Source organism: Xiphophorus maculatus, chromosome 3, assembly GCF_002775205.1.
Source record: "Xiphophorus maculatus strain JP 163 A chromosome 3, X_maculatus-5.0-male, whole genome shotgun sequence".
Taxonomy (NCBI): Eukaryota; Metazoa; Chordata; class Actinopteri; order Cyprinodontiformes; family Poeciliidae; genus Xiphophorus; species Xiphophorus maculatus.
In genome coordinates this window covers 18009849-18024669 of record NC_036445.1, presented here as the reverse complement: position 1 = coordinate 18024669, position 14821 = coordinate 18009849, and the positions used below count along the sequence as shown (strand labels likewise).

The 14821-nt window shown below is 38.4% G+C and overlaps 1 protein-coding gene across 7 annotated transcripts; it reads left to right on the top strand.

Annotated features, from left to right (window-relative positions):
• Positions 1 to 827: 827 nt before the first annotated feature.
• Positions 828 to 14293, top strand: LOC102217475 (neuronal acetylcholine receptor subunit alpha-7-like). Of its 7 annotated transcripts, none has more exons than XM_023331511.1 (10): positions 828 to 1112; positions 3067 to 3194; positions 5546 to 5590; positions 6000 to 6106; positions 6611 to 6690; positions 6927 to 7094; positions 7423 to 7617; positions 8493 to 8579; positions 8664 to 8773; positions 9772 to 14293. In XM_023331511.1, exons 1-10 carry the CDS (start codon positions 1061 to 1063, stop codon positions 10645 to 10647), a joined length of 1848 nt encoding a protein of 615 aa, XP_023187279.1. In that variant the 5' UTR covers positions 828 to 1060; the 3' UTR covers positions 10648 to 14293. The 7 variants fall into 7 exon arrangements, with proteins under 7 accessions (XP_023187279.1, XP_023187278.1, XP_023187277.1 ...); XM_023331510.1 differs by having other exon boundaries at positions 5997 to 6106; XM_023331509.1 differs by having other exon boundaries at positions 3067 to 3206.
• Positions 14294 to 14821: the final 528 nt, after the last annotated feature.

Genomic DNA, 14821 nt, shown 5'->3' with positions numbered 1-14821 from the left:
AGAAGTGACAAAAAATGACAGAAAATTGTGTTTATAAAACTGATATCATTACTGCCCAATACAACATGAATATTACAATTATATATAGCACTACCAGTTACTTATAAATCCTTACATCAACATACATCTGCCTCATTTCCTGATGGACCCCAACCTTCTCCAAAATCTTGGGAAATGAAGGGCTTTGTGATTTAGGTGGACGGCAATCTTAACTTTTGCTTAAAAGCTCCTTTAATGGATTATGCATTGCAATTAAAAATTGTAGGTGCGTCATGAAATTTAAAGTGCTATTCTAGATCTGTCATTGAATTTAAAAAGAAGGTCAAAGATTCAGTGGAAAAGATGAACAAACATCAGATCAAACGTTTCACAGACTGCACTTACTGCCTTATCCAGTTGGGGTCAGTGTTGTGTTCTGAATGCAGTGATGTCAGTTTACTCTTTTTCAAAATGATTTTAATTACCACTCACTACTTGCAATTATTGATTCCTGCAGTAAATTTAAAGCACCGAAACAAACTCAAAATACCTATATATATCTAAATGTATTTAAGAAGCTGTTAAGTGAAAACAGAACTTCATTATCTGATGGCAAATAAACTGATCTGATCTGGATGGTTACTTAAAAAAGTTAAGCAGTTTAGGAGATAGTCAACAAAGGGCTTCAAGATTGAGGATCATTGGCATTCAGTTGCAGATACAGTAACTGCCATAAAGTCTGCAGAAATGAAAGCTCATGGAAGCACAAAGGACGAGTTTGACCACAGGCTAAGGTTTGCCCATCTTTGAATTTGATCGACTCCCACACAGCATCTCCCTCTTTACTGGAGTGTTCATTTCACTGCATGTCTCACCCACTCTGTGTCTGCTGCTCCCTCTTCCTTTTCTCCTCATTTTTTCTTTCTCTGCCACTGCTGACAGTACTACTAATCTCTGCCTATTTTCAGCAGGCTTTCTTTTCCCCACAGATGCCCCTTTTTACACTAGTTTACCATTTATTTCCCTCCATCTCTATTTCTCCCCCTGCAAGTCTTTCTGTGCTCATATTGAGGAATGCAGCATGAGGCAAGCGGTGGCTTTTTGGCTGTTGATACTTGCGACTCTGCTCCGAGGTGAGTGACTTCGACGGGTGCTTTTGAGCGGGACTGTGCTTGAACAAGAGTAAGTGGGTCTTTTGAATGTAAATTTGGTACGTTTCTGTATTTGCACGTGAAGAAGATATCATCTCTATATTTGCATATAGAGATGATATCTCTTTAAAATTAGTGGATATTCAAGCTGTTAACAATTTATATGCTGTATAAATATATTTCGTATTGATTTACCTTTGTCTTAAAATATTGTTGTAGGTGCAACAATTTCATGACATCAGTATTTACTACAATGATTTTTGTCCCAAGGTTTTACTGTCACATCGTGCTGTCAGCCCACACTTTAGTGGGAAACATTCAGCTTTTTTTTTTTTTATTAAACTGCACTGACATTTGCTACTGTTTTTTGCATATGACTCAACATGGAGCTTCTACAGTGATTTTACAGCTTTACTTGGACTCAAAGGTTTGTTTGTGAACCTTATTGAAGACGATGATGCATCATGAAGATTAAGGAACATATAAAACAAGTCAGGGATGAAGTTGTGGAAAAACTGAAAGCAGGGTTGGACTATAAAACAATTCCCAAGCTTAAAACATTTAACAGAGCAATGCTGATTTCATGATCTGAAATTAAAAATTGAACAGCACAATTGCTAACTTTCCAAAATTTGATTTGATTCTTGCTTAAATTGAGAGGTTGGTGAAAGAGAACATAAACCAGAGAAGCAGCTAGAAAAGGCCATATTGACTCTGCAGGAGCTGCAGAGATCCACAGTTCAGGTGGGATGGACCTGTTGACAGTTGTTGAAAATTTCCCAAATTTTTCCCCTTTCCGTTTTTCTGTTTTCATGTCTTACCTATTTTGAGTAAAACAGCAGGAAAATATGGCTTGCTAAGTATAACTAAATACTCTGATCAAATTAAATAGTAATGGATGAACAATTAGTTATTTAATAGCAATTGTTTGCAGTGCTAGTAATTGTGACAGCAATGACAAATATTTCAGTCAAATTTGTTTCCAGCTGAATAACTATGCTAAAATTGAAGGTTCATTTAAAAAAAAAAAAAAAAATTCCAGTGTGACGTTAACCACCGCAACAAAGATCAATACATTTTAAGGATTTAGCGCATCATTACAAGGTGTGGTGATAAATGTGAAATGCACTGTGGATGTGAAAGGCAAAGGAAATGGTAATCATGGTGGTAAATTACCTAAAGAGGAACATTATGAACACTGAGAGACTATTAACCTGCATAAAGACATTCCATCTGTGAAGTCAGAATCATATTCAAAGTTCTGTTAGTGAATATAGATTTGACACCCCACAGTGAGAGAATTAATCATACACCGTTTCCAGGAGCTCTCCCACTGTGAAGTCTGGCTACAGAACAGACATTATACAACTACTCCTTGCTCTCTGCAGTTGTTTTTAGCATATTTAGTGCACCTCTTACGCCCACCTTTAACACATCTCCCCAAATCAACTGGGATTACACAGCAGAGTATGAATTGAGAGTGATTTTAGGCTCTTTGAGTAGTTTAGTGGCAAAGAGAGAGCGCTTCCTAAGCCCTCATTGTTGTGAGTGCTGTGTGTGTCTGTCTGGGGTGTTTCAGTGTTTAATGGCCTCACTATTTCCTGAATAAAATGAAGCTGACGCTTTTATGGCAGAGGGAAGACTCCGACTGGGTGCTTGTGATCAATCAAAGACGTAATTGATTAAGAAGAGCGGGACTATTTCTGTCTTCCTACTCGTATTTTTTTTCCCCCTGCCTGGGGCACGCTCTCACATTTCTATCCTCTAACTTCCTTTCCAATGATTCCGTAGTGTTTTTTTTCCTTTCTTCCCTTATTTTCCTAAATCCATCACGATAATTGCAGAACTTGCCTTCTTTTGTCAATTTTCCTTTATTTTGTGATCTGACAGACATTTTTCTCTGCTCTACTACCCCCACCCACCACCCTCTGTCCAGAATCAGTGCAGGGTCCACACCAGCGTTATCTTCTCAAAGAACTGCTGAGGGACTACAACCCTATGGAGAGACCAGTGGCCAACGACTCCCAGGCCCTCACTGTTCACTTCTCCTTCACTCTAATACAGGTCATGGATGTGGTATGCCTCAGTAGTCCTAATTATTATTATTAACTCAGAAAATACTGTTAACCAAGAAAAATCTAGAGGAAAAGTCAGAGCTGTTTATATGGTTACCAAAACATTTTATTTAATTTTACGTTAGATCTTTCAAGCGTTTGATCTGTTCATTATGTAAAGGGTTTTGTGTTTTTTTTTTTTTTTTTTTAGCAGTATTCCATCCATTTTCAATCCACACAGCCTAGCCATTACCTGAAAAACCTTCACACAAACAAGCCTAGCTAAACTGCTGGATAAAAGGTATTTCCTTTAATTAATACTTGATTAATTTTTCAAATACTTTCACTTCTTCCAAGAATCTGTGCTTGGTGGCAAAGAGCCCACTCTTCTTGAATGAAAATTGAAGCTTCTTGAGCTTTAATGCTCTTCTTGTGGATCGTGCCATAGCATCTTAGTAGGGTATTAGCCCAGACTTTGAGTAGGCCACTTGAAAATCTTTATTTTGATATAATTGATCTGTTTAGAGCTGAGATTGCTGCCGCGCTTAGGATCATTGTCCTGCTGGATAACCCAAGTGCTCTTCAGCTTGGGGATGTTCTCCATCATGATCTGCCAGAAATGTTCTCTATGAGTGAGTTCTTGATTCTAGATGTCAGGCAGAACTACTAGTGAAAATAAACCAAACAACATGGTGAAGAACAGCTCATTCATTATATAACCAATTAAATTATACAATGTATAATTAAATAATGAAATTATTATACATTTATGTTAACAATAAGTCCCACTTAGTTAATAAATCTGCTTCCAAGGGAGACACAGTCAAGACAACAGCAGTACAGATCATAATTATGCAAAAATAAAAAATAAAAAAATAAATATATATACAAATTTTAACATCAAACAAAGAGATCTGAGTAAAAATAAAAATGATTCTTTTGTTGTTTAATGTGTTTCAATGGGAGTCTAATTATATATATATATATATATATTCCCATTATCCATCATCTCCCATCATCCGGGAGGGACTCAGAGTAGAGCCGCTGCTCCTTCACATCGAGAGGAGCCAGTTGAGGTGGCTCGGGCATCTGGTCAGGATGCCTCCTGGACGCCTCCCTGGTGAGGTGTTCCGGGCACGTCCCACCGGGAGGAGGCCCCGGGGAAGACCCAGGACACGCTGGAGGGACTATGTCTCTCGGCTGGCCTGGGAATGCCTCGGGATTCCCCCGGAGGAGCTAGAAGAAGTGGCTGGGGAGAGGGAAGTCTGGGCCTCCCTTCTGAAGCTGCTACCCCCGCGACCCGACCTCGGATAAGCGGAAGAAGATGGATGGATGGATGGATTCCCATTAAAACACAATAAACAGCAAAAGAATCCTTTAAATTTTTACTCAGATCTCTTTGTTTGATATTAAAATTTGTTTCAGAACCTGAAAAAAAGAGCAAAAAAATCCAAAACAGAAGGAAGAATAGATCTGTAAAGGTGTGAAGACTTTTAGCATCTCTGAAGCTTAAAAGAGGTCACACTTTGTTGAGCCCAGAGGATTTTTCTCCTCATGGTTGGAGAACATTTCAAGTGCCTCTGGCATTTTCTCAACAAGCTGTCATGTGCCTCAGGGCAAGCAACTGCTTTTTTGGCCACCTTATGATTAAAGACTGATTGGTGAAGTGTTGCTTTGATTGGTGCCCTTATGTAAAGTGTTCCCACCTTGCAGAGCTCTCTTTTGTAGTTGGAATTAGTTTGTGAGCTATGAGTCAATGCAAAAGCTTTTTTTATTCTTGTAAGGCAGCTGTTGAGAAGAACATTTGGAGAAGATTATAGACTTATTCCACATACAGAATACAGAAAGAAATTGTTTGAACGCTTTAATGATGAAGACATTTTTAGCTTGCTGCTTCAAGTTGTGACTTGGATGCAGTAATACCTCTCAAGTCATGGTTTAACCCTAAATGTACAGCGCATCAAAACAAAGGTTCTAAGATCTTCACAAGCTGGACTTTTCATACACCCATGTCATGAATCTCAAATATTTGGTGAAGGAAATTGCTGAACCCTAAAAATCATGCTGAAATTGCTTTATTCACTTAGTTGTAACAGAAAAGTATTCTGATGGTGTCTCTGGGTGAATGAGTATGAGAAATTCTTTGTTGTTTCGAATGCTTTGTTTTTATTCTTCGCTTTTTAAAATGCGAAGAATAAAGAAGAGCGTGTAAATGATCAACACCACTGTATGACGAAATCTAAATGCAAAGTGTAGGCAAAACCAACAAATGCAACATTTTAAGGCAGTCATAAAAAGGAGAACAATAATTTTTTCAATTGCAAAGTCCTTTATTATATTATTTGCTTTGTGTCATGCAAGGATGAGAAGAATCAGATCCTCACCACAAATGCCTGGCTGCAGATGGTGAGTATAATAGATAACATTAATAATGTGGTATCGATCTGTGTTGCAGAAAGCTTTTTTGCGGGCTGCTGCCCATTGCAGTAGTATGCTCAGTGTCATCCCGGATGCTGTTTGGCTTTCATTATCATGATAATGGCTTGCTCACAAGGATGACAGCTTCTTTCTCCTTCCCTAAACATGGCCTTAAGAGAGCACAATGAATCTATTTTTACTTTATTATTATAGCTCAAAATCCTAATATGCACCATAAGACTTTATAAGCATGAGCTTAAATGAAGACGATGCCTCAGTACAGAGTGTGAGCTGACAAGAAACATGTTTCCCTCAAGAAAAAAGGATGTAGCATGTACATAATTTAGCAATGTCCTTTCACTTGTTTAGATCATTTTGTGCTTGTGCTTCATAGCAGTGGTATGACCACTATCTCCAGTGGAACCAGTCAGAGTATCCTGGAGTCAAGAACCTCCGTTTTACCCCTGACCAGGTCTGGACCCCTGACATATTGCTCTACAACAGGTGTGGGACTCATGCATTCACAAAAACCCATTTAAGGCTCCTGCAGCTTGGAAACATCTAAAAAATTATTTTATTGTCATGCAAATTAAAAAACCATAATACAGGGCATGTTATTTCCCCCCAATACTTGATGCCTTAGTCCATTATCTTAAAGACAAACATCTAAATAAGACAAGAGATCTTTGGGGTGTGAAAGGGATTTTTTCATGGCACAGGATCTTAATCAGATTCAAGTATGGACTTGATTTGGCCACTCCGAAATCGTCATTATTTAAAAACCCTGTCCTTTTTGATATTAAAATTAGCTTGAAGTTAGATTTTTTTTTTCACATTGGACTTTTCACATTGACTTATTTGTAATTTCTCTTAAAGTTTTAAGAATTTCTACTATCCAGAATGTCACAAAAATGAACAAGTCTAATTACTTGACTCTAAGTAAGGTTGCAATTCAACCCAAATTTGTGCTGCTGCTCAAACCTTCATCACTTTACTGTCTTTTTTCAGTGCTCACGATAAGTTCGATGCCACGTTTAAGACCAACGTGCTGGTTAACTCGAGTGGCTTCTGTGAGTATCTGCCTCCAGGTAGGTCTGCACAGCTGGAGTCTCCGAATTTAACTTGTTTATTCATTCACAAAATATACTCATCCGGCAGAAAATTAATTTAGAACGTCTGCTGCGTTCAGATATTTTTAATTTTCCCCTTCTTCCACATGACTGCCATGAGAGTAAATTATTAATCACATTCTCTCTGTGTCACATATGGGGGGGGGGGTTACTGTGCTGTAAATAAATTTTCCTTCTTGTCTCTGAATTTTAAGGGATATTTGTCAGCACATGTAATGTGGATGTGAGATGGTTTCCATTTGACATCCAGCGCTGTGAGCTGAAGTTCGGCTCATGGACTTTTGATGGCTGGCTGCTGGACATCCAGATGAGGGAGGCAGATGTGTCGGGGTACATGACCAATGGAGAGTGGGACCTTATGGGTACGACTGCATAGAAACTGGGCTGGAATATAATGCATCTGTAAATATTCACAGATTAATTAAACCTGTCAGAATTCAGAGTATCTTCCCTCAGCTTTTCATTAATTACAAAAGGCAGCATTTTAAATCCTGCTGCTTGCACGGCATTTTAATTAAAAATTTATATTCAGCCATATTTTTGATAAATTCCACTCCTGCGCCACATTTTTTCTCATGCCTCGCCTGTAACCGCACAAAACACAAAACATTTTATTAGTTGCATCAGTCACGTTCTGCTGCAGAACAATAAAATGTTGCGCCGCATCTTTTTATTTCCCTGTCTTTTCAGAGGTCCCCGGAGGTCGTAATGAGGTTTTCTATGACTGCTGTGCAGAGCCGTACCCAGATGTGACGTTTGTGGTAACGCTAAGAAGGAGAACCCTGTTCTATGCTCTCAACCTGCTCATCCCATGCGTGCTCCTGTCCTCCATGACCCTGCTGGTCTTCCTGCTCCCCGCCAACTCGGGGGAGAAGATCAGCCTCGGTGAGATACCACAGCTGAAAAGAGGCAGTGGGATGGTATGATGAAATGAAAAGGACACACTGTGTGTGAGAGCATGGATATAATGTCTAATCTCTTCGTGTCTAGCTGTGCGTACAGTGCCTTGTAAATGTATTTATATCCACGAACTTTGTCACAGTAAACCCATAAACTTTATATATTTTACTGGGATTTTATGTGAACAACATAAAGTAGTGCAAAATGGTGAAGGTAAAAAAATGCTTCCTTTTTCCAAATTTTAATGACTAAAGAATTAAAAAGTCTGGTGTGCATTTTTATATATTTCCCTTTACTCCAAAATAAACATGCACTCAGACATTAAGATAAACTGAAAGCAAAATACAGTTTTGTTTCTAAATAATTCTGCTGTAGTATAGAATAACTTCAAACCCACCAAGACATGACCATCTAGCTAGAGCCGCAGGTTGAGCAGAAAGGGGCATGTTTTACGTTCAAAAAAACACAACAACACACTGCTTTGTTGGCTTAAGAATAAAAAACCCAAATAAATATACTCATGTTTTTGATTGCAACCTAATGTGAAAAAATGTAAGGAACATGAATACATTTGAGCCATTTTAAATTGTTTTTGTTCTAATCTTGCCCCAGGAACATTAAATCATAACTTTGTACTTTATTAAAGCAGAATGAACCAATGGGAGGAAAGAGGTGACAATGACAGAAAGGTTAAAAAGATGAACTAAGTACAACCTTTTGAGTGTCAGGAAGATGGATAATTGAGGCAGATAATCAAACACATAATAAATATTTCACTGTGGTCCATTCCTGTATCTCCATACTTAAAGGATGGTATTTTTTCTCACTATGACTCCTTGGTGTCCTGTGTCTGCCTTCAGGCATCACCGTTCTGCTTTCTCTAACTGTCTTCATGCTGATGGTTGCAGAGATAATGCCCGCCACTTCCGACTCCGTGCCACTGATCGGTTAGTTGTTTCTGTTTTTATGCATACCGGTGCATCATATCTGGATGTTGTTGTCTTTTGTGGTTACTAACATGTGTGCTTCAGGTCAGTACTTTGCCAGCACCATGGTGATTGTTGGTATGTCGGTGGTAGCCACAGTCATTGTCCTCCAGTTTCATCACCACAGTCTGAATAGTGGACAAATGCCACGCTGGGTGAGTTTTTCACAACATCAGCTCATTAAATGGATGTTTCCAGTAACAAAGAGGGAATTTCAAGTCAAAAGTTTGAATATTTTTGCAAGACTTTTGATTGTTTAGTTGTTACTGCAGAAATAAGGCAGTGCACTACCACTGCAAAGTCTGCTAAATCATCAGGAGGACTATTCCCAGTAAACTCTGAGTTTAATTTGCCTCATCCTATAAGAGCAGCTTTCTCATAAAGGGCTTTTGCTCTTTCATTGACCTCAATGGTGCCTGTTAACTGCAATTTCTTAATTACATTAAAAACTCTGAAAATGGCCACTTGAAAACACTTATTATCCTGGTATGATGGACATCAATTATGTTATTTTACTGTGCCAGCCTGGGCAATGGTTAAAAGGAACTCATAAATGCTGACTAATAAATATTGCTGATGTTGTATTTTGTAGTTTTTAAAATCATGAGCCCTTCTTTGATGGAAATAGTGGACAAATCATATCCAACTACTTAGGTACCCAACTTTATTTACACGGTTTCTTTCTGTTTTGTAATTTGCAATGGACAAATATAAAAATACAAAATGTTTCTTATTCAACAAGAGACAAAGGCAGTTTTTATATGAATCCCTTTCTAATGACATAAGGCAACATTAGAAACAGGTCCAGAAAAAGGAAATATGTTATTTATTTGTTAGTTGTGCCATGAAGAAGTTTTCTTTTGCTTTTATACATAACACACTATGATGGGAAATAGCATTACTGTGTGCTGAGTAGGTATCTCTTGCTTGCAGTGGAAAATAGGACATTTTTTGCAGGACTGTACTACAATTTTCCCCTCATCCAATTTTTGCATCTTAATTAGTTTTGGGACTAAAGGAGTGTCTCATTTATGCAGGAACCACCAAACTAGAGATAATGCAAATTTAAGCCAATTGCAGTTGCTTAAATTTGTGATTGTACTTGTCAATCACATATGTATTGTGACTGTGTTGTGGTGTCATTGACCTTCAGGTACACTTGGTTCTGCTGCAGTGGGTTCCTTGGTTTCTGCGCATGAAGCGACCAGGAGAGGGAGCAGAACCCACTCTATCCAGCAGCCAAGCAGACTCTCACAGCAAGACTCTATCCTCTCCGACGACCACCACCACCACCACGATCCCCATCCCTATCCCAGCTTCTTCTATCCTGCCACAAAGTCTCGGTGCCCTGCAGGCAAGCTTGGCACAGCTCAGCCACCCTCTGTCCCACCAACTTCCTCAACGCCCCCAGGTTAATATCCAGCCTAATGCAAGCTCCAATCCACCACCTCAGCCCAATGGTCATTTGCCTTACATGGGCTTTCAGACCTTCCAGACCACAGCAGAACTAGAACCTGTTCAGAGGTGCCGAACTACCAGCCATGGGCGGGCCAACAGAGGATCCGGTGGAGGAGGAGAAGGAGATGAAGGGGCAGCAGTAGGAGGAGGTGCGGTGGGAACGATTGGAGATATACCAATACATCAGCACCTCCAGTCTTCAAAGTTTGTGAACCCCCCACTGGAAACTCTAGTATCTCCAGACCCTGAGCATACAGGCGCAGCCACTGGACCCTGTGGCTTAGATCCTGGGGGTGGGAGATCAGCTGCCCTACAGAGCCACAGTGGGATGATTCGATCTGTTGCTGTGGACAACCAGCTACAGGCTCTTCTAACGGAGGTGCAGTTCTTAGTGGAACGCGTTCGCGAGCAGGACCGTCAGCTGAGTTTAGCAGAGCAGTGGCAGTTCGCTGCTGCCGTCATCGACCGCCTGTGCCTGGTCGGATTCAGTGTTTTCAACATCATCTGCACAATTGCTATCCTCATGGCTGCTCCTAACTTTGGGATAGCTTTATCAAAAGACTTCCTCTGAGAGATAAAGAAGCAAGTCGGAGAAAGAGGGTGGTGCAATGAGACGCTGATGGAAGCACAATTTTGATTTTAAAAGCGGGAAAGGACTATTCTCAGTGACTCAGAAACTTTAGAGTTAATTTTCTTATGGTACATACTGTATATAGAACTCATTATGTAGCATATGTGAAAATAATCAAATCTGACTTGAATTAAACTTGTATAAAGACTAGCATTTGTAAGATGATGCCCAGTTGAGAGCAGTACAGGGTTACATTTATTCTTGTGTGTCTTCATTTCAACTATAAAATTGTGACATTTTGAAATTATGCAGTTGGTTTGCCTGCTTCCACTGGGCTTTGCACTTTCTGAAGGTTTTGGTTTAATCTCTATGTCGGGGCCTGCCAACAGCAGCCGTCAGCTCTTACTCATTAAGCTAACTAGCTGAACATGGCAATCAGCCACCCATCAGTTAAAGCCGGTGCTACATGTGCTAATGAACAGCAAATCTTTGATCCATCAGGGTGTAAACCTGGATAACCTGTGTCAAACTGTAGAGATTGAGGAATGTTTCCTTGCATCTGGGATAATGAAGAAATAAACATATATCCACTGCCTTAATGACTCTTAAGATAATGTTTCAAAAATAGGTGTTGAACTCATCCATATTTTGCCACTCTGTTATAGCGCTGTCCTAGAGTCACAGACCACATACAGAGAAGCATAGAAACACTTGGAGTCATGTAGGTGTAGCTTTTCTATGAAAATAACAGGTAAAGCTCTCAACTGCAGTGGTATCTATACATGCTCACTGTACACAACTCCATTGGTGAAAAAAAGCATGTTGATGCTTGTTGGAATATATTTAATATTTTCTAGGAACATATTTTAGTAATGAAAGTGTCTTGATGTTTCTTGTCAGTAGAAACTAGCTGCCTAAATTGTGCAGGTGTGTTTTTGAGCAGTTTTTTCCATATAAATGTTCTTCATAACTTGGAGCTTATGGGGACCTCTTCGATGGCCTCCAATTTTCAATTGAGTTTAATTCAAGTGATTGATTGGCTCATTCTTTCAGTTTTAGTTTCTTTCTCTGAGGCCAATTGATGGTTTTGTTGGTTGTGTGTTTGGGATTACCTGACTGGTAAAGTATCTGTCCCTATTTAATATTATCTGACTTTCTTATTAATAATGTCCATGTACAATTGCACTTTTTATCCTTATTAGCATAGGCTGAAAAACAGTCCCACACCATGATTATATCACCTACCAACTTTAGTGTCGCTATGGTGTTTTGGGGGGCTAATGTGGAATGCCACTCCTCCCCCAAATTAGGTATATCAGATTTAATCTGACAGAGTATAATTTTCCAGTATTTCAATGACTTATCCAAATATTCTACAGCAAACAAAAATGCTTCAGAATGCTTTTTCTTCAACAGTGGAGTCTTGCACTGAGTGGACATACAGCGCTATACAGTTAGGTGATTTACTTATCTCCCTGAAGTTCTCTGTGACTGATTTTTGATTGTTGGACAGCTCTGCTGATAATTATTTTTGACTCTGATTAAATTATATTGTTTCCACTTTCAGATTATGGTTGCTCTGCTCACTGGAACATTTGGATGTTCAGACGTATGTTTTGATTGCTATTTGTTTGCTCTGCAACTAAGGTGAAGGGGCTAAGAGAGAGCTTTTCTCTCAACAAAGCATGACTTTTGTGTAATAACTGGGTGATGATGACCTATGAAACATTCAATTAAAAATACAAAAGTTATGATTAGGTAGCTTCGATAGAAGCAGGGCTGCTTTCTAAATACTGACATATTTCAGCTTGTTTCTTGGCAGTCTGCGGTGTTTTGCTGTTCATTTTCTTCATGTTTTTAACACCAACACCCTGTTTCACTCTATTTTTTTATACTATCTAATTTATGGCAGTTTTTGTTTTTATCTATTTGCAGGTGTGGGTAACGTCAGTTGTTAATGACATATGGCGAGAACATATCTATTATGAAAAACACTGACGTGTGCAGTGGGTGTTTTCACATAGCAATTTGAATGACTGACCCACGGGTGCATCCATAAATGGCCAGTGAAGCTATTACAGCATTTGAATCTTGGTCAAAAGTTTGGTGTCTGTATGCCAAGAGAGGATTGTGATGATGGCTACTAGAAAAATGCTCTCTTGCACTATTTTTCACAACCTTTTACATAAATATGAGGGTATAAGCAGACATGGGCAAACATCTTTTCATAAGCTGTCCTTCTAATACCACAAAGTATAAGCATCGTCTACATTTTTTCTATACAAAGAAGGGAAAAATGAGACTACTCTCAGCACTCTGGGTGTGCAATTATAATCTGTTGAAAGCAGGTCCTCTAGTCTAATGGGGTCTGTAGTGCTAATTAAATTATTAAATCAAAGTTCATATTTGAATTAATACATAACACATTAAGAATTAAAACCTAGATCTGGCCTTAATGCAATTATTTAAAAAAAAACTTTACAGTGGAGTTTATATGTTAAAAAGCTTTAAAAACATATAAAGTTTGATCAAAACAGCAAATAAAAGTGCATAAAATTACCATATTGATTTATTGTTGGGACGTGTTTTGGTGCTTTCTTAACTTAAAAAGTGATCTAAAAGAAGGGGGAATGTGACCAATTTAAGTTTGTCTTGTTGCTTTCAGTTTGTGAATGATAAAAGCAGTACTTCTAACAAATGGGCAACATTTACCAAATGCAGTCCAGCCACAGCTCTGTATGTACTGAAATATCATCCAGGCAAGATGCCCAGGAACTCTGAGTTTGGCTCCATGTGCTGTAAAAAAAATTTCAGGATGCATATCAGATTGTATAAATCCCTGAAGTTATTTATGTGAATGTAAAGGGCAGAGGAGATGAGACTAGAACACATTTTTGCATCACCTTAGTTGGTTTTGGTGCAGGAGTTTAATTTCTGTGGAGCATAAAGCAAACAGATACTTCCTCTAAAATGTTCAGTATAGTGCTATGGAAGGTGTTGTTTATTCTATTCATTAATGTGATTCAGCGCCTGACACTACTACTGACATGCTGGGAAAAGATGTGCGCAAAAGCCTTAAAGTAAAATAGTGTCATGAAGACGTGGAGAAGCAAATCTTTGCTGCAGTGATGTCAGAAGACTTTTATTCCACAAAGTGTGTCAAAGTTTGGTTGTCTCCCAGTCTTATTTTTCACAGTTTAGGTTGTTTTTAGATTTGATAGTTGTGGATCTGTGGTTATGGGTCAGTTTCCTGAAGATCAACATGTCTGTGGCCTACTTATTTCAATTGTTCGCTTGTCTTTTTCATCTTGAAGAGTAGTAAAGGCTAACATTTGTGGCATCATACACCTTAAGGAAACAGGAAGTGATAGATGACCTGCTGAACTTTCCTATCAACATAATAAAGTTAACAGGAAGAGTATAACAAACAAAGCCATGGCTTCAATTGCAACTATTATATATTATCAGTGGTATAAATGAGCGTGGCACTGTCAAGTCAAGTTTATTTATTTTATTTGATAAATACTAATAATCATTAGCTTAGACTATCATTTGAAATCACTCTTCCTCTAGACTCTTGGTGTCATGGTGGGTGGTAATTTTCTGACCCAAATGTAATATAAAGATTTGAAATATTTCACTCAATGGTTGAATATTCATAGAATATAATATTTTATTAATAGAAATAGAATATTCTATAAATATTCTATTCATACATTATGTGAATTTCATTTTCTGAAATGGGAGAAATCTCTTTTTAAACTTTTTTTTGGTATTTATATTTTTGAGATGTACCTGTAGAGCATATTTAAGTGGTGGAATGTCTCAGAGAAAAGTTTGGCCACAAATAAATTTAAGCTGTCCATTCCATTTGACAGCTTTAGCAGTTTTTTCACAGGGACATGTGTGTATTTAAAACGCTGGTAGACATTTCTTCCAATTCACACTTAAGCACCTCTTGGTGCTGGTCTAACACAGAAGATTGCTATGAAATGCATTGGAGTTTGCAGTTTTAAGGTGATAAACTGTGAAAAAGTTTGGAAAAGATTATTACTTTGGTAAATGCTTAAACATGGTACAGAAGTATTCAAATACAGACTTAAATGTGAGTATTTCAAAGTACTGTCTCCTCAGTTTCATTTTCTAACTTGGCTTCCCTATGAGCAAAATTTTG

Coding starts and splice junctions, on each gene's coding strand:
- LOC102217475 (XM_023331508.1), top strand. CDS start 1,061: ATGAGGCAAGCGGTGGCTTTTTGGCTGTTGATACTTGCGACTCTGCTC. Junction 3,207..5,545: donor TAATACAGGTCATGGATGTG/GTATGCCTCAGT, acceptor GTGTCATGCAAG/GATGAGAAGAATCAGATCCT. Junction 7,618..8,492: donor GGGGGAGAAGATCAGCCTCG/GTGAGATACCAC, acceptor GTCTGCCTTCAG/GCATCACCGTTCTGCTTTCT.